We start from the raw sequence: 20,734 nt of genomic DNA on the forward strand, positions 1-20,734 counted from the left end.
AAAGAAATACTTTCTATTTATCGATAACTGTAAAATATTTAAGCGCATGCTTCAAATTAAACATTTGTAAAAAAAATTTTTTTTGCCTACAAAACGTAGGCACTGTGAGTGATTGAAAGAATTATAAAAATTTTGCTCTCTTTTGCAAGTAATCTATAAACACAATATATTTTCTTTAGAAAAATATAGTGGTTAGGCTTAACGTTATTTGAATAAAATAGAAAAATGTGGTCAGTTAGTAAATACACCAATGCTACTTTATATACGATATAAATGTTTGAGAAAGTAAATTTCTCATACCGTCCGTACAATTTCATTTGTTCATTTGTGCGTACGGTAATAAAATCAATAACAATAGAAAGACTAGCTAAAATTAATTAATAAATAAACGAATAATGAAATAAAAAGTCAGTAGAGGTTTACAAAAAAATTTGATAAAAAATGTTGTAATTAAAAGTTACATTTATCGCAAATCACTGATGGAAGAAGATAATTGATTAAAATAATAAACATACATATGAATTCAATTGACCGGAGGAATTCAATTCCAAAGACTTCATTGATTTTTCATTGACGGTTGTAATTAAAGGTGAAACGTTTGATTATAGATGCAAAGATTTTGTATTTCGCCGGCAAAGAGATTACGCTTCTGAGTGACATTTTCAATGCTGTATGCTTTAGTGAAATGGTGACTGTTAATAAAGTCTTACAAGAGTCTTTCATTTAAAAACTCTACAGTTAAATATATTTCTCGCATTTCGTGTAAGCACTAACGAAAGGAATCCAACAAAACACGGCATATAAGAACGTCCTGTGCGATAAATTCGGGTTGTTTACGTATTCTTTTGCAGTGTTCATGGTTGGACCATCAAAAAAATGCTGAGTTGTCAATGAAGTCGGTTGCGCATATTTGATCGTATTCAAGATGTGCTTATTAAAATTGAAACATCACATAATAATGATACTTTTTTCTTTGCGAATGTATAATTAGTAATTTATGGAAGAAATACGGTTGTAGGAAAATTGAGCGACCGAAATATAATTGCTAGTAATTATGATTTCATCGAACAATCTGGAATCGGTATGTATTGATTCGGAAAAGAGCATCGCTATTTTGTGGATTTTACTGCAACTACGATTACTATATAATAATTATCTTCAAATCATTGCAGTCAGCTGCTCAACGGCCTCATACGGATTTAAATAATGAACAGAAATTGCTGGCATGTAAACGAGTAGGTCAAGGCATTAATATGGCTGTGGATCGGCTTATGACAATCGGCGAAATTATTGCAGATGGCCATGTGGATATTAAAGCAGATATGTTTGAATGTTGTAAAGACGCCAGAGATACGGGTAAACCGAAATATTTCCGTATATAGTATATAAAGAAAAACTTTTGAGTTGTCCGAAAAGTGTGAATCGAGATTTAAATCAATTTTAGTTTTAAGCGGCATTTGTTTTAAATACATATTGATGTATTCCAGCACCAGTTACTCTATTTTTCCATTTTTATATGGAATACGATTAACTGTAAGAAATTCCTGCGTAACTGATGGATACCACAAGTCCTTCTATGAATGGCAAAAGGAAATTTATATATGTGACCATTGGTTTCTTCTATTTTATAGTTAGTTTCTTGTCTTATTTGTTAAAAACAATTATGCCTTTCGTCGATTGCCATAACATTCTAACAGAAGTATAAAAACGTAAAAAGGGATCATCCTTCTTCTCTGAAGAGTCAAGAAAAATTTTTTAAGATCAGAAAACAGCAAAGGGAGGGACCTCACTAGTCGGTACTATATGTCACGCAAGCCAATTGCATCTTAAACAGAATGGGAGATTCAGAGCCGGCAAACGGTAAAAAAAGTGTACGCCATTACGGGGAATATTTCTTAGGAACTGGCGCCCTGAATCACATGTAGAACTTCCAATCGTTAGAAAACTTTGCGAAGAAGTACACCGGATACCTTTTCCCACAGTGAAGAAGTTACCATGACTTGTCTTGATTCTTGTTACTTGACTAAAGAGAGAGCTGGCTGCGACCTGTGCTTCTATATAAGCTTCATCATATTTAAGTATATGTTTCATAATCCATATACGTACATATGTCTCGCGGACGAATATATATGAATTTACGGCAAATTATCTATTTATATATTTTGGCAGAACTTATTCTCTAATGCGCAAGAGCGGTTGTTGTGAAAGTGATGGATAATCTACTCAGTACGCTACGATGACCAAGTATGTACGCAATTTACTTGCTGAAGCGTATTTCTTTGAATGTCACGAAATCCACATACCTAAAGTAAAAAAATGTTATCCATCTGTGATCGAATTTTCTATGCCCAGGAACTCCGTCATGGATATATATACATATATATACATACAACGTGACTAATGAACAAAAAATCCAAATTTTCCTCTTTTGAAAAGAGAACTGTTCTCAGTTTACATTATATAAATTTCGTAAGGTTTCAATCTTGAAAAGTTTTTGCGAATTTGCATTTGCGTATCTACAGACTGTGTAGTTTGACAAATGTATTTTTAAGCTCAGAGGATGTTTATCACAGATGATGCACACAGGGGCATGAGTAAATTGACTCAACGTTAAACGCATTGCGAATGTTTCTGATGGGAATACTCTCACAAGACCAAACTACTGTGCTTTTTTATTGTAGATGAAATTAGATATAGATATTCGATAACTAAAAAGGAAGAAAATATTGAAAAAAACTCTACCGCACTTGAGATTCGAACCCACGATCATTAATGCCATTATCAGTACTTACATATAACTCAGCAAACTTTGCCAAATGCCTTGGTAGGTCCAAGTTCTCTTCATTACTTCACAAAATAAACAGCATTTGCCACCAATGTGGCACAAATCATATAATTTTTGTAGTACTGACCGAGTACTAATAGCCCAAACGAATACAGTGAAAAAAATAATTATAAAACATTATAGAAGCATAAAATTTCACTACTTAAACATACTTTTTTTTTTGTCCATGTTGTGTTTGAGAGCTACTCTTTCACAGATATTATAGTTGAATTGACTCTTGTTCTGCTGTTATTATTATTACTAGTGATGATAACAACGAAGTAAGAATTTCTCGCGGCAAGCCGTAATAACTTGTGTATGGGATACGGAATGGCTGACAACGGACTTTACAACTATTATTACTATTAACTACGAAACAATGAAAGCTGGTCCAACTAAAATTTTCATGAAATCTGTCGACATTTACAGATAATTAATAAGAACATCACACATCGCAATTTCGCACGTGCCAAATAAGATAAGAAAGAGCAGAAATAGTGATATTAAAAAACTTTCATCATTCTACTGCAAAAAAAATTAAGAAGAGAGTATTGTGCAACGTGTCCAATATACATCCTTGATTCACTTAAGATCCGCTATCAATATTTATTATGAATAAAATAAAATTTACTACGCAAAATATTTTAATCGTTGGAAAAAACGCTGACATTCCTCAATGTCATCGGTTTAAATATCTTAGCAACACAAAACCTTATTGTACAAAAAACATGAAATCTGTGAAACGTGGACTACTTAACTAGATCCTGCAGTAAAAACAGTGGTATTCACTCAAAATGTGTTAATAGGTTGCAAAATCATCCCTTGGAGCATATACTAGCAAGTTCTTAACAAGAAAGTTCAAAACAGAATAGAAACTTTAAAGCAGAACAACAAAAGCTAAACGTGATATTAATTACTCCTATGATCGGGAAGAACAATATTCATTGTAAAAAAAGTACTACTCAATTACATATAATGTTAATGAGACCGATGGCAGCAATAATCTTACCAACTACCATTAATCCCAAATGATCAAAAAGTCTTTTTCAGAGGCTGAGATTTCTTTGAAAAACAAATTGCAATGACAAACTGTCATCAGTATGACGATGCTGTTTGCGTCAAAGATGTATAGATTGCCAACGTGCCACACCCACGAATAGCTTGATAATTGTCAGCCATTCTTAAGAAAGAGCTCATGCTGTTTCCGTAATACTAGTGAACTTTACTAATGGATATAAAGGAAAACTATTTTTATAAGCATTCTGTATAAAATTGGACTGCGAATTTTGAGGGGTAATTTTTTATTAATGTATTTAATCACACGGGGGTATATAATTAGAATAAGAATTAGTACGTTAGTCTACGGAAGAAAACGGTAATTGATTAAAAAATGATGAGGTAGAAGATTCCATAAATTTAATTCATGAAGCTGAATTTAAACGTATTCTGGGAAATTTTGTCAAGTCTAAACATCACAGCAATTGTGTTAATGTTGAAGTAGGGGAAATGATCAGAAATAAGAGAAGAATAACAAGAAAGTGGCAAATTAGCAAGAATCCTCTGAATAAAAGGAGGTTTAATAAAGTTACGGGGACTCTATCCATGCAACTTAAGTTTACTAAGCAACAATTTTTTAATCAATTAATAAAATATATGAAATCATGAATTAAGCAAATTGTTACTTTCACAGATAAGTTTGGAAATGAGGGTAGAAGTGACATGCGAAGGGCAGAAAATTTGGAGCTTCCTCTAAAAGAAACTTTGCGTTACTAGCAATGTAGAAGAAATATTGAGATCGCTAAATAAAGCATGTCCTATAAACCGATAATTTATCAGTTGCTGAAGTCCAGAAAGAAATTAATACTCTAAACTTAAAAAAACGTGGTATCAAAGTAGCTGTTAAGTCTGTATCAGATAGGGCTTTCACTTTTTTAGCTTTAATTTTTAACAATATATTGAAGTTGAACCATACTCCGATTTAATCACAATGCGCAGATATAATCGTGGTATATATATCAAATAGCACAGAAAGTGTTGTAACCTCATATAGAGCAATTAGCTTATTGCTAACATTTTCTAAGAGATTTGAACGAACATACTTGCGAAGATTACACTCAATTTTGCAAAAGAACTTGGTACTGACGACTATTTCGATTTCAGCAATAAACATGGTGTCGTTAACCAATGTCATCGCATTGTTTAGTAACATCAGAGAAGCAACTGAAAACAAAGTTACTGCAGAAAAACGTCCCCCATAAAGGTTTTTCAAATTTAAAAATTTTTTTCCAACTCCAATCTATTAGGGTGGTCAAACTTCATATTTTGTGAAGAATTGCCTGATTTGGCAGCTCACCACCCCCTTGTACACATCTTTCGGCTTATTCATTTGTAGATTTCCGGTCATTTGGTGTATGCATCAATCAATACCAAAATGTAAGAACATTTGAACGGGCTGGCAAAGTCTAGGTGAACATAGGTGAAGGTAAATGGGGCTTTTGCTTGCTCTCAGCAATGTTTAGGTGATTTTGACGGAGCATGGCGGTGTTGTTGACAATTTTCACAATTTTTTACTATATTTTCAATTTTATTATCAATATCTTACCACCACCATTCTAGCCAAGACGTACGAGTCTTCTCAAAGTGTACTGCATGAAGTTCCTGCGAAACTTTACATTTTAGCTTTAGTGGGATATATACTCTCATATCTCTTAGGACACAATCTTGTTGTAACGAGAATTCAAATTGATGATTAGCAAAGCGTAAATGCGGTTGCATTATCCTGCCTTCTTAAAGACTTGGGGTATTTCGACATCATTACGAGTTGCAGCAGTTAACTCTAATATAGTAACTGAAAATATCAATTTGCATTACATCTACTTCGTTTATATATCACTGCGTATATCAGAAATTGAGGATCTTGATACAGCATCAGCGTTCGTATTTTCTTTTTTATATCCAGCACCAAAGAATGAGCGGTATATTCATTTTCCCAAAACCTTTCCCACACAAGAAGGCATCAAAGACCGCACAATGTATACATATTGTTTATCAGCATCAAATTCAGAATCGATTTAACTGTGTCTCTCTATGTAAAGTCTGTTGTAAGCATTCTCCTGGCCGCAAAAATGAAGCTATCGTGCTCAAGTTTGCAGAAACATTGGAAATTCTTGCACGCTGGTTGGTATTGAAAATGAGCCATATCGGCCAGAGGATACGCCTACAGTATAACCTAAAATGACACCTCATAAACGATAACAGATAAACATACAAAAATTTAAACACCTACTCCGGGTGATTTTGTGCCCTTACGAAAACGGGAAATAACTAGCACGCCTACCGAATATTAAAGTGTAAAAAATGTAATTTTTTTCAACTCAAATTTGTTCAAAACGTGCAGAAGCAACTTCAAAAACTCCCTTAAGTATATGAACTCCGACCAGTTTCAAACTTGAAATTCACTTGGGCGTTCTGTTCATCTGCTACTGTAGTCGTCTGTCGGTCTGTCTATCTGTTCGTCTGTTCAACCGTGCTTGATGTAGATAATCTTGATAGTGACCTCATTTGAGTTAATGGGTAGTTGTTTATAACTAAAATAAACTTTGAGTTTTAAACATATCGATACAATTTTTTATGTCAAAAATATTTGCATATGCTTCCCGATCCATTTAATTGTAACGATGTTGGACGGATGACAATGTCTGTGAAGCACATTGAACAGGTTTCTTAGTTCCAGCCGCAAAACTATGGCTTATAACAGCGTGTACACCGTGAGATGAAGCGTCTACTGCTAGTACTAACGGTAATTTAATATTGTAGGGTACCACATCGCATTGCATGTGTTCTATAATGCCTCTGCGCAATGTTTGGCTCATTCAAATGGCACGCCACATTTAAATATAATATCTGTATTTGACTCTACCCTGGTTTATTAAAATGTGATATCTTACATTTGAACTCCCAGTCTTATCTTCACTTGCTATAATGCTGAGTGAAATTGCGATTTTCAGCTTTAACTTATAAGTACTAACATGGTTTATTACTTAAGTTACTCTCCCAAATAAGCATTAGCATGTAAGTGCTGGAGTAAATGCACACCTCGTGGTGAAAGCTCTAGGTCTGAACGTGTTGGTCTGGCAGCCAACAGCTATAAAAGCAGAGAGAAAAAAGAGATCATTCTTTCAGTTGTTCAGCACCAGTCAAACTAACAGGCAAGTCAAGAAGCCATTAAGTAGTAGTAATCTGTCGTTTTGTCCTATGATGTCCTAGCTCTGCCACTAACCAGTGGTTGGGAGTTAGGTATTTTCCGTCCGGAACGGAGTGCTTAAAATAACAGCGTGCTCTTACATTATTATTTTGTAGACTCTCGAAAGGCTACCCAAGCCTTGTAGGGGCTAGTAGTCCTTTACCGTGCCTACCCGGAGCGGGGTCCTTAAGATGACAGGCGTGCTCCTGCGGCATGACCATATGGGCTTCCGGCCTAAAAGCACATCACGGGAACTTCACCCGTTTTAGAAACCAGCCTGCTGAACCACTAAAACAATAATTCACAGATCATATGCTATAATTTCATTTTCATAATCTGGTTACGAGCTGTTCAGATTTCTCTAGTTAAAATCGAGGCTGCGCACAAAATACATGTTGGTTTTTCTTTTCCTAGTGAGTAACTTCGATACATATATATAATTTTACACAAAAACACGTTCTTTTAATTTACACAAAAAACTTTTGGGAATGGATGGCGGGAAAGCGCTGAGTTAAACCCCAGCTATAGATAATTCCTTACACGCGTTCGGTAGTAGCTTATTGCTATGTCCTTTAAAATAAAATTGGAAATAAAATAGTTCTCCAACACAGTGGTCACGGATAAGTACGATAAGCACGGCAATCGAAAAACTCGCCTACCGGCATGTAATTCTTTATTAGTTCGACAGTATTCTTTCCGCATCTATTATTCATCTCAGTCATAATGTTAGTGCCAGCTTTTTTGGACAACTTCACAACAACTGACGCTTCTATTCCTGCGTAGCCGCAGCTCCTATTAAGTCTTCAGCTTTGTGTGGAAGGCAGTGCGAGCCAAATTTCCAATACACAAATACTTAAGTTTCTTGGACATATTTCTTCACTTTTCTCTTTCTAATCCTACAGCGACTAAGTCACACAAATTTTTAGACGCTTACTCTGGGGGGATTAGCCAATATTTTTCTGTTGAAACAATCGTCTTGTTACCGATTTTTAGAATGCAAAAATCTGTTTAACAAAGAATTTGCATCAAATTTTGTCAAAAAAATGAAATGAAATGAATTAAAAATATTACAAAAGTGTTACGGTGATGAGTGTTTATCACAAGTTTTTTGGTGACAAAATTAATGAAGGCCGAAGATGAACCTCGTTCAGGAAGACCTTCAACCTCAACTGCTAATGAAAACGTTAATAAAGTCAACGAACTTATAACTGTCAACCGTTGATTGACTCAAAGACACGTACATCAAAAGCATTAATACAAACAATTCTGAAAGATTATACAGGCTTGCCTCGCGTATGTTTTCATTTAATTCTAGAAGTTCCGAAATTGTATGTGCTGATCGTGTTGAAGTGCCAACAGAAATGCCCTCTATGGGTGATAATGATATCAAATGTTTGTGCTGTTCTAGTGATGTAAGTTGGATTTATGCTTATGACCTGGAAATACCTTAACAATCTCATGAATAGCGTGCTACAGGTGAACCCAAAAAACCGCCATGATTGTTTAAACAAACAAAACTTGCTTATAACTAAACTAAGATTGATGTCAGCTTTTCACAATAATCCTACCAACTTAACAAAAAAATATACATATTGACACCATAGTGCGTATGTTTTAAAAAAATGCTGTTATATATAAGACAAGACATTTCGCTAGCAACATTTGCCCATCAAAATTGTCATGCCCTAGCTGAAGACATTCAATATAAGCAAACTATATCAAGAATAAAAATTAAAAATTCGAACTTTCCTGTACCACCATTCCGATCGACAAAAAATATGTGATTATTTCTTCAACAGATGCTAACATAACAATTTCTCAAATCAATGCATTCGCTATAAAAAGTTTTAAATAGCATTACAACATATAAAGACACAATCTCGATTCTACGCGATGGTAATTTACTTTTCCTTGCTGGGAAGCCGCACTATCCAGAGAACCTCTTAACGTCAAAATTATTTACTAATTTATGTCCAATTTCCACTAAATTGCACAACAAGCTCAACTCAGTTGAATGCGTAATTTATGCACTGTGTTTGAAGTATGTAGCGGAAAAAGAAATAGTTCTTGAAATGAGCAAGCTAGATGTAACTGAAATCTATAAATTTAGTAAATTAAGTGGAGACGGAAGATCTCACTCCGCCATCGGCCACCGCAAACTGCTTATGCGGGTTGGTACAAGTGTAAAGAGGAACACTAGATTCCAATGCTCATGAGATACAAAACCTGCCAACGCCTGGGTCAAACTGCAAACAGATGCAATAATGCACCACCTGGTGCTACGTGCGGTCTTCCTACACATGAAAAGTAGAAAATTATTGTAGCATGGGCGAAGTGCAATGGAAATAAATCTATCTAGACTCCAAGGAATTCACAAACGTAATACCTACGCTGCCGTCGCCTCACATATTGAACTCAGCAAGCCTTTAACACTGACTCTTGCCAATGAAAAACATGTTCTATCATCAACTAAAAACCATGTTGAGAAACCGGATCTATCACCCGCCAAAAATAATATTAAAAAATTCAAAGCAACAACAAACATTGAAAAAATAAAAACAAAAACACTTGTCCTAAAGCCTAATAAAGTAATTACTAGATCCTAAATACATGCATCCTTCAATCAACCTTCAATTTCAAATCATTCACGTGCGCCCACTCGTTGTACTCCAAATGTACGCGACCAACTAATACCGATTATCCCGCTCGTAAGAATAAATTATTTAAGTATAGTTAGTCTCTCACAAATACATTAATTCCAGCTCAAACGTGCAAGCCATAGCGACACAAATAATCTTAAAGAAAAAAGTTACACCTTCACAGTCGTTTTCTCAGCAAGAGCTTCATAATTTATTCTCTGTACATGCACATACGTAATGCGCAAACTTCATTGAATGTTTTCATTTAAATTCTTTTACTCCCCCTCTCTCTCTCTCTTTCTCTCTGTGCCTCTATCCTATTATCTTCGCGTGTTTATGTTGGATGTCTTCATCTTAGGCATCATAATTTTGACGCGCAAACGTTTCCAAAGAAATGTATTATATATTATTGTTTTTGAGTTTCAATAGGTTTTATCCACAGCACTAGTAGATACATTTGGCGGAAATTCTGTTGAATTGAAAGAGTGAGAGCGAGTCTAAATTTGGTGGCAATTCTATTGAATTGAAAGAGCAGGTCTGCATTTGGTGGCAATGTTTAATAAATGTACATCAAAAGTGAAAAATTATTCAGTAGTCGTTTAGTTATCAAACCGAACGTTGACAACTGGTTTAAGAAGAGCACAAAGCTTAAAAAACAGATCCACTGACAGGATACACAGAAAATAAAAAGATAGAAGAAAGAACAGAAAAGAGCACACACCTACATACATATATGTATATTTACATTCATAAAAAGTGCGAATATATTTTCACTAGTTTGCACTACTAATTTCGTAGACGCTGATAGCAGAAGTAAAATTTCCCGTCTGAAGGCGTCTGCAGCCATTTCTTATTTGGGCATGTACTCCTCACAAATATCACCTGATTCCAAACGTTCCCCAATGAAGTGACGCATATTATCAACATGTTTTTTACATTTGTGAAACTTAATCTTTTGCACAGTTTGTTAACGCTCTTATTGTTATTATAGTAAAAGCTCCTTATTTGAGCTTCCCTCATTCGCGATTTCATTGTTAGCGGATTAAAAAGATGCGATCAATTCCTATATTCGTGGCTATAAATTTCGGCGATCGATGTTTTTGAAAATGTAAACAAACAGAATGAAAGCAACCGTATTACTCCATGAATAAAGTATGTATACATATTTTTAAATGTTGCTGTTAAGTTCTATGGTAAAAGCCGCTTTGCGTGTTTTTTTGTTTCGTCTTTCACACTCCTTACAAAAATTGCGATCGAGTAACACGTCTCTACCGCTCTTTTTCTAATTTATAATGCCAACTAAAAAAAATGAGAAACGAGTTTCGACACAAAAAAAATCTGTGTTACCGCTTACAGTGAAAACAGAAATGCTTGATCGTTTACTCCTTGGAGAGTCATTTGCATCCATATCATGCTCATTCAACCTCAACGAAACAACTCTACGATCAATAAAAAAATCCGAAGATAAAATAGGATCGTCTGTACCTTCAACTTCACTGTCAGCGAAAATAGTTTGTAATTCAGCAATAGAAAATGGAAATGGCGTTGTAATTATGGATCGAGGACCGCAACCAAAAAAGGGTGCCCCGAGTGGTCCAATGGTCCGGGAGAACCGGGAAAGCAAAAAGTCTGCTCTTGGATTTAAGGCAGCAATGGACAGAGTTACACCCGTGCCATGTTCTAATGCATACGCAGATTTTTCCATTAAGCCCCTGATGCTCTACAGATCGTTTAATCCTCGGGCTTTACAAAATCAAAACAAGGTCAAGCTGCCAGTTCTTTGGCGTGCTAATAAGAAAGCGTGGGTGACAAGCGCTATTTTTTGTGACTGGTTCCGGAATTGTTTTGTTTCTGAAGTTGAGACTTATTTAAAAAAACAGAATTTAAACTTTAAAGAACTTCTAGTTTTGTATAATGCACCAGGTTATCCTCGTGAACTTGGAACTATGCATTCAAATATAAAAGTGACATTTTTACCTCCCAACAAGACGTTTTTGCTTCAATCTATGGACCAAGAAATAATCCAGGCCTTTAAGCTCTGTTTTATTAGACGACCCTTCAACCCTAGCTAATGGGACTGCTGTGTATCAGTCTGAATTGAAGGAGCTTTTAAAAACTGCCAATCAAGACAACCTTAAATTCTTCAAACCATTGCCTGAGCCTTAAGATAATTAATCAAAACGTTCAAAAACTTCAATTAAATTGATTTTTTTTTGTATATTTGACTTTTTTTTTTGTCACCTGGGATCGTATCCCCAATAATCCCATATAAATTGCCATTCCGTATTCACGGTTCTGTATTAGCGGCATATGTATGGAATATATACCCCGCGAATAAAGAGCTTTTACTGTATAAATAGAACTTCGATAAATCCTTCTGTCGGGTGGTTGGAGGTTATAACGGAAGAAGACGCACGTCTTCAAAGCTAGTTAATTCGGTAGTAATCGGGAGGTTTCACTCTTTACCCATCACACGGTTACGCTCCAGAAATGCACGTGCAAAAAAAAACCCTTAATGAGATGGACGGACCGGCGAAATTTACTTAGTGGGCAGGCTGATCAAATTTCATGGGCCAGTTTACACCCTACCCCACCCTACGTTCGGTCTCCTTTGGTTAATGATTTTGTATGGGAGACTCCGAGGTTGGCTTCCCAGACACCTTTAGTCCACTGTTTACCTTTGAATAAATATTTTTTCACGTTTTGGGTATATTACATTGAAAAAATTAACATTATTAATAATAAAAAAAAGAATTTCCTACATAGTTATATGTACACTATTCGCATAGAGATATAGTTATATATTTTTAATCAAATTATTTAAATCTCCATATACAATATGAGGTAAATAGTAATAATAATTACATATATATAGTAATAATTATACATATAAAAAAACGGTAAATAATAATATATAATAATATATAATAAAAAAACGGTAAATAATAATAATAATCATAATTTGATATATATAGTAATAATATATATGTATATATATATATATATATATATATATATATACAAATGCTGGATTACTTATATCGTAGCTTTGCTAATTCCTTGAATTAGCTGTGAACCACTGTCAGTCGTTTTACTTTACCTAAGGGTCCATACCATCCAACAATTTGTTTATCTTTTCACAGCATGCTTGACGACATGATGGTTTTCTCCTAGAAGTTAAATTTCATCTGCTGAAATATATAATACGATTTGAGCAAAGCCAATATTTCGTTGCTTAAAGCTACATATTTCTATTACAAATGTCTGCTTTTCCGTCTCCGTTCCGATTAGACTAACTACCCGTCGACATACTTGTCCGCCATGGTTTAACAAAACACTTAAGTACTATGAAGAAAAGGAAAACAAGCTTTCTAAAAAATACACCAAATATGGCTCCGTTCACGACTATTTCATCTACCGTATTGTGAGGCGCAACTCTAATCTCTTCAATATCACCAAAAATTATTGGAGATACTTTCAAATGATAAACTCTTGGCTTTTTACTAATTCTAAATCTGACTCGGATGTATGGAAACCGTCTCTTCGTGGAATATTTCCAACGGTACTTTCCTACTGTTGATACATATGTACCAAACACTTATCCATATCAAACCGTAAACTCTGTATCCATGCCGAATTTGATCATTTCTGAAAGTGACGTATAACAAGCATTCAGGTGGCTGAGCTATAATAACCTGCCGGAACCGGACGGCATTGCATCCTATACACACAAGACATGTTCTGACGAACTATGTGATGTTATGGCAAAGATCTTCAATTCTTTTCTGAAGACAGGGGCTTTTGGGTTGCAGTCACCTGCCTTAATCCTATTCACAAAGGTGGAAGCGGGTATCTAATCAAGAGCTATAAAACCATTGCCAAGCTGAGTGTTTTACCTAAGTTGTTTCAACGAATTGTTACCAAGCAATTAGATCTCGCTATCAAGCCTTCTATTTCTCCATATCAGCTTGGATTTGTAAAACGCAGCTCCAGCGTTGCCAGCCTGCTCGTAATGAAGACTTTTTCTAGCGGCTCTCATGCTGATATCGTACACATTTGATGATTTCAGAAAAGCTTTTGATCTAGTTAGGCTTTTAAACTGTAAGCCTTAGGGTTTCCTTCATACTTATTGAAATCTTATTTTTATAATGTGTCATTCAGAGATATTGTCAATCCCACAGAGGAGTCAAGAGGTCAATGAGGTCTCTTGTTATTTATTCTGTACATTAAGGGCCCCTCCCCGGCTATTAAGTTTGGAGTTGAGTGAAATTGTTTCCCTCATTTAATATGGAATTGTACTCCCATTTTCTCCAATCGGGTCTAAACAACCTTGGTATATGATGCTCGGGAAATTTTGTGAGATTAAATCTCAAAGAATTCAGAAAGCTTTCCTTCTCTCGGTAGTATTCATTTTCTACTGGGTATTTAATTAGTTCACACGAGTTGGAAAATGTGGATTAATTTATTGATTTACCAAAATCGTCGTTATAATCTGCAAATTGAACTATCTATAAATATAGGTAGGTCTGTTAAGAGAAACATTTGAACATGTCTCAGTTGAATGGCCTCCTTCTTGCAGGTACCGTGTTGACTCTATGGAATCAGTTCAAAAACAATTTGTGCTTTTTGAACTGAGAAAGTTGGGTTGGCATCCGCTCCTTCTGTTGCCTCTTCATGAAAATAGACAATTTAGTCTGGGCTTATTGTTGGTGTTTCGTTCATACTTATGTTAGTAAATGGTAACATTGACGCGTCGGCACTATTACGGGAGATAAAGTTCAATGTTCCTACCCGTTCTTCTAGGACATTACCTTCGTAAAGCTCAGTCAATGGAAATACGACTATGAAGCTTTCGATTCATTTAGTTGCCTTTGCAAAATTTTAAATGAAGTCTATAAATTAATCTCAATATCCGACTCCTTAAACTCTATCAAAGCTACTTTCTATAATACGCGAGCTCTACCTATGTCGTAATTAAACTAACTATTAATCGTCCTACATATGCGTGTTAGAATTAGTAGCTAAGCTTCTGCATGTTTACAGTCCCTTGCTTAGGCGTTCAGCCCCTAAATTCAAATGTACAGTCCGTTTGTGAGTGTGCCCCTGTGTTAAATGTGTACATGATATTTTATCGCTTGTTTATACATGAATTCCGTTTTTATTTTTCTTTATCTTTACGCCTTTTTCGTTATTTTATAGGAGTATTTATAATAAGTAGACAAGATTTGCTTTTAAAAGTCAATTTAATTCAGTTGTATATTTGTGTTAGCTGAATTTCATTTGTAAATAAGTAAATACAAATGAAATTCATATATCATGAATAATCATTTTTTTTTAAACCCAAAGTGACAACTCGTATTAAAAATTCATCGACTTATTGAATATATTGGTCTTATTATTAAAAAGCTTAAGCCATTCACCATTCTAACACTTAAAAATAAGTATATAAATAAATAAAAATAATTTAAAATATAATATACATTTACGACATTATAACGATGACTACTGCGAGCAATTTCTCCTACTTCGGAGACCTTAAATCATGTTAAAAAATTTCCGGAACAGTTAAAATAGTTGAATGCGATGCAAGATCGTCAGATCGACACAGCGTATTTTGCAAAATTAAAACGTCGAAAGCATTTTCCACAACAAGTAGGAAAACTATTGCTTATAAGATAAAGTACTAAAATAGTTGTAAGAGTGAAAGTAGAGAAGAGCTTAGATAAATTGCTTGAGGTAATTGGTAATGCAAATATTACTCAGTTCCATTATTCCAAGCCAAGAGTTGTCATAGTGTTTACATTTTACTAACGTATTTTTTCCCAAAAAATTCAATAAATAATGTTCTAACGTGTACATATATATTATATATACATACACATATATAACAGAAAAATAAAAGCAAACTCTATCCACCCTATTCTGCACTTCCTTAAATTCTTTCCTCATTATCTCTGTTGTTCGAATGTGTTTTTCTTCTTTATAAGAAAGCCACCACTATCCACACTATCACGTCAATGTTCACGAGTTCAAATCTCAAGTGCGGTATGTCATTCTTCATGTTGCTCCTATATACTCTAGTGCAATAATTAACAAATCGACATTTGTTCATTTTTATGCATTTTTTAACAATCTGTTGCGTAAGCTATTTTAAAAACATACATGCATACGTTGTATATAGTACGCTAGAGTATTCTTCTTGAGGTAATTTCTGTAATCATCATTATCTGTAACCAAAACAATAACGGACGACCTTTTGCTGTAAACAAACCTCTTCGCTGGAAACAAAGGGACCCTCGCACTGCTACCAATTAAAATGTTACTTAGTTGTTTGTATAGTGTATTATATCTACCCGTTGTTTAATACCTTCCATCTCAACATTTGGTTTATTAAAATTCTTGTATAGTGTTGGCGTAAATGTTGTGAGGTATTTTTGTGAGTGAATGTCGCGACTTCATTTGCTCGGAGTGGCTGCCAAGTATTATTAGGAACTTTTGTTAACTCCTCAGCAGTTAAATGGTTTGAGCCGGTTAACATTGCATTTTAATATCTTGGCAAATATTTAAGCCAGCATCCTTTTAGTATACCTGCAATAAAGCTTAAATTAAAGATAAATAGGAGTGTCCTGTAAAACTTTTTTCGGAGTTAGATGCTATTTAGTCCAACCCAAAAGGATATATAAGTAGAATATTTGCGGAAGACGAAGTCAGTTGTATCAAGAGAGTCGAACAGTCACGCAAACGGCACCAGGAATATATTAAATATAATTTTCTGCAAATAAACTGTAGTCATTACTTCTAAAAATTATAAATAAAATCTATGCTGTTCACGACCTAGTGACACGGGCCGTGTTTAGAGAAAAATAGGGGAAATACAAGGAGATTATAATATAAAAATATATATATACAAGTACAAAGCAAACAGCGATATATAAATTTTCACCTTCAGATATTGGTTCAAGTCATTTTTTATTTAAAAAAGTCTTCATATAAATGACCGCTTCTGTAAAAATTCAATCCAACAGCAGCATTTTTTCTGGCTTTTCATTAAACGGTAACGACAACGTCATTTTGATATTCAACAGTGAAATTTACAACGCACGAGTCACACACAAAAGTTATTCGTGTAACGCCACGTAAAACTCCTTTGAAAGCATTAAATGTGTTTTCTTTATACGCAAGGGTCAACATTTCTTATTTACGAACTCATTCAACCCAATATGAGCTTCATCCCATATGTACGAAACGTAACTATGAGTTAATTGTCTTCGTAATAAATTTTAACAATTTCTGCGTGCTGTACAGCCACGTATGTATTGTATTCCACAAATAATGGCAAGATCCAAACAATATATTAAAGCAGAAATTGATTCAAATCTCAACCATAACTTTATCTTATTTATGATTACTTTCGGAAACACAAGAAACATATATCTATACACATGTATTTACATATATTTTACATGAAATTCAAAATTTGTATGCTTTGTTGTTAGCTTTAAGGCTGTTATTTTATCTGTATGTGTGGACATTTTTCGATTTTTGCCGTCTTTTTAGCATTGCGCCAAAATTTTTTTTTCTTTGATCAACTTTTTCTGTTGATTGTCGGTGTCAGTTTCTTTGCTATTCTGCTTGTTTGTAGATACTGTTTTTTTCTCCTTGAATCTCACATTTTATTAACAATTCCTTCTCGGAGATTAACTTTCAATACAAGTGAAATTGTATTATTATTATTATTATTATTTTAATTTTAGACTAATGAAATAAATTCTTAGACTAAAAAAATACATTGAGCACTAGCAACACAGGCTATCGGCTCTAACTTAAATAAATGTACATAAGATAATGAGCTTAGTAGTATTATTAAAGTAATATATTGAATTGATATTCTGTTCTGAAGCTGATTGTAGAATGTTCAAAGGGTTAATCGTTTCAAATGCAATACTTCTAGCCAAGGAAAAGTTGAGGCAGTCGCAGAGAATGTGCTTTATAGTAAGAGTTTGTCCACAACAGCAGATTGGGGGAGAAGACTTCTTCAGGATCCATTGGTGAGTTGCAATTGTATGACCAAGGCGAATTCTCGAGAATGTCTGGATCTTGGTTTTCTCAACATTTATTGGATATAAAGGTGGAGTTAATTGAGGGTTAATGGAAGACTAGTGTTGATGATGCAAATTTCCTTCTGCAATTTTCTCTTTAACTTTTCTTCCAATGTATCTTTGAAGATCCAACTTTTCCATAACATCATCCATAATTAGAGGAGCAGAAGCAACATACTTTGCCGCTCGATCAGCCTGCTCATTTCCCAGTAAACCGATGTGACTTGCTACCCATAACATTATAATTTTTCCGTCGGGTGTAGTAATTATATTCCCTAATTTGTTGATGGTACTCCATCTCGAAGTCGAAGGGTTCCGAATAGCTTGTAATACAGACAAACTGTCGGTAACAATGACGGTTTTGAGTTTGTTTTTATGGACAAAGTTCGCAGCGTGAAGGATAGCTCTGGCTTCGGTTGTGAAAGTTAAAGTACTTTCGTGAAATATGTGGTTGAGAAGAACCCGCCCTGTAGCGTCTACCACCGCACAAGCAGGAGGCAGACCAGAAGACTTTGAGCCGTCTTTGTACAAAAGATTCCAAACAGTACTCTCCATTACTTGGGTTTTTTCAGCTATTGGATACCTGAAGACGTAATTTGGAGTATCTTCTTTCTTGTGCATAGACAGTGAGATGTCAAAAGAGCAGTCTTTCAAAATCCAGGGAGGTTTAACACCGAAAGAGCGGGAAATTTTTAAGGGAATGTTCAATTCCTTTGCGATGCACAAACAATGGTCAATTGCAGATGGTAACTTTGGAAATTTCTTGGCAATAATAATCTTTCTCATCACCGACAATGGATTTATTTGAATTAAGAAGTTTAGGGATTATTTTAGCTTTTAGCTCAGACAGTCTATTTTCTAAAGTTGGGAGACCAGTTCCAATTATAATATTATATATGGGCGTCGTCCGAAAAGCGTAACAACTTGCTCTGACGGCTTGGTGATAGACCGGCTTAAGGATGTTTATATTAGATTTGCAGCTATTGCCATAAATTATCAAAGCATAGTCAATCTTGCTTAACACAAGCATTTTGGTAAGATAAGCAATAGTGTTAGTATGCGCATGGCTTCTCCAAGCAACGTACTGTATGAAATTTACCCTTGTTAAAAGGGAGTTTTTTAACCGAAGACAGTGTGCTTTCGAACGATAATTGTTGAAAAACGTGAGCCCGAGAACATGGAGCGTCTACACATTTAGTACTGGTAAGTCGTTAATATGCATCAGTATATTTCCTGCATCGCACGTTTGTTTTCGACAAATGTGCATTTTTTTTTGATTTTTGTGTAGAAATTTTAGCCCCTGACGAGTTTTCCCATGCGGAGAGCTCTCGTGCAATAGATTCGAGGATATTGATTGCCTTCGTGCTATCTTTTTCTTTTGTAAAAATGTATACATCGTCCGCGTAGAGACAATGTTCCACTCTTGGTACACGGCAAAGAATTTTGCTAATTTCGTTGAAGGCGATCTGGAAAAGCGTGACAGAGAGAGGAGATCCTTGCGGAATGCCATTCATTAGCGGAAAAGATTCAGAGAGATGATTGTTGATTCTAACTTTGAACCGCCGATGCGACATGAATGATTTGATGTAGTTGAAGAATTTGGGTCCAACATTCCATGATTTCAAGAGTCTTAAGATAACATGAAGACCAACTCTGTCAAATGCTTTTTCGAAATCAATAGAGAGAATTGTGACATGGTTTCGTTCGGAAATTTCTTTGCTCGTGAAAAAATCAATATGTAGAAGAACTTGTTGCTTTGTAATCAGGTTCTTGGACTCAAGAAACCAAGATAATCTAGATGCCATAATCTTCTCTAATACCTTTGAGAGGCAACATAAAAGAGAGATTGGGCGATAGTTCGATGCGATGGAGGCATTTTTTGACTTTGGAATTGGAACAATTGTAGCCAGTTTCCACATGTAGGGTATATGGGCAGTCAAAAATGCCGTATTATATAGGTCCAGTAATTTCTTTTTACTAGACTTAGACATAGCGCTGATCATTTGGTATGAGATGCGGTCTAGACCAGGTGTGTTCCCCTTCAAATTGGAGAGACAACTTCCAAGTTCTAAGGTGGATATGCCATTTTCCAGGAACGTGGCACATCTATCAATATTATTTGAAAGAGATATTAGAGTCCTTTTATCTTCGATGAAAGCACTGGAGAAGCTGCTGTCGGAGGAGTATTCGCACCACACTTTTGCAAAGTAATTAGAAATCTCATCTGCATCAGTTAAAGTTCCATTGGGAGTGCAGATGGCAGAGATTTCGTTCAGATTTGAAGTTCCATTAAGTCTGTTGATTTTGTTCCAGACAGCTTTCATTGATGTATTTCTTTGAATTCCTCTCGAAAAAAGTTCGAAACTAAGTGCCTTTGATTTTCGTAATTCCTTCCTGAATAGAGCATTGGCCTTTTTGTACAATAACAAATGATCCTGATCAGGACATCTCTTAAAGCGATGCCATAGATCCGTTTTATTTTTCCTCAAAAACGAAAGCGTGTTGTTCCACCTAGGAACCCTAGCTCATTTAAAAGAAGTGTTGGATTGAAGAATAGAAACATGAGCAGCCGTGCGAATCGCTTTAGACATAATAGCAGCACCATGGTTGCAGTTCCCGTTAAATGGCTTTGAATTCAAAAATGACTCCACCTGTTTGGAGTAGTTGATCCAATCCGCTTTATCTAGGAGGAATTTGGCCTGTTTTACTGGAGTAACAGTGGACGTTGAAAGTTTAAAATCGATTATGATTGGAAAGTGATCGCAAAAAGTCTGGCAACTCTGTCGCGCGGTATAGTCGTCTATATTTCGTTTCGGCAATTAGTATTTTAATTTTTTGTTGAATTTCGTGGCTATTCTGCCTTATAATGTGTGAATTTATAATAAGAAAGTGAGTGAATTCAAAGTAAAAGAAATATTTTTCCTTTACG

General features: G+C 35.0%; 1 protein-coding gene across 1 annotated transcript in view; it reads left to right on the forward strand.

Moving 5' to 3' along the window:
* Positions 1-418: 418 nt before the first annotated feature.
* LOC119640224 (alpha-catulin-like) overlaps positions 419-20,734 on the forward strand; it is a 69,973-nt gene continuing 49,657 nt past the window's right edge. Inside the window, exons 1-2 of the mRNA XM_038038098.1 lie at positions 419-1,081; positions 1,173-1,356. Of these exons, the coding sequence (XP_037894026.1) occupies positions 1,055-1,081; positions 1,173-1,356 (211 nt within the window). The 5' untranslated portion in view covers positions 419-1,054. The remainder of the gene's footprint in view (positions 1,082-1,172; positions 1,357-20,734) is intronic.

The sequence above is a fragment of the Glossina fuscipes genome, unplaced genomic scaffold, assembly GCF_014805625.2.
Source record: "Glossina fuscipes isolate IAEA_lab_2018 unplaced genomic scaffold, Yale_Gfus_2 116, whole genome shotgun sequence".
In the NCBI taxonomy this organism is placed as follows: domain Eukaryota; kingdom Metazoa; phylum Arthropoda; class Insecta; order Diptera; family Glossinidae; genus Glossina; species Glossina fuscipes.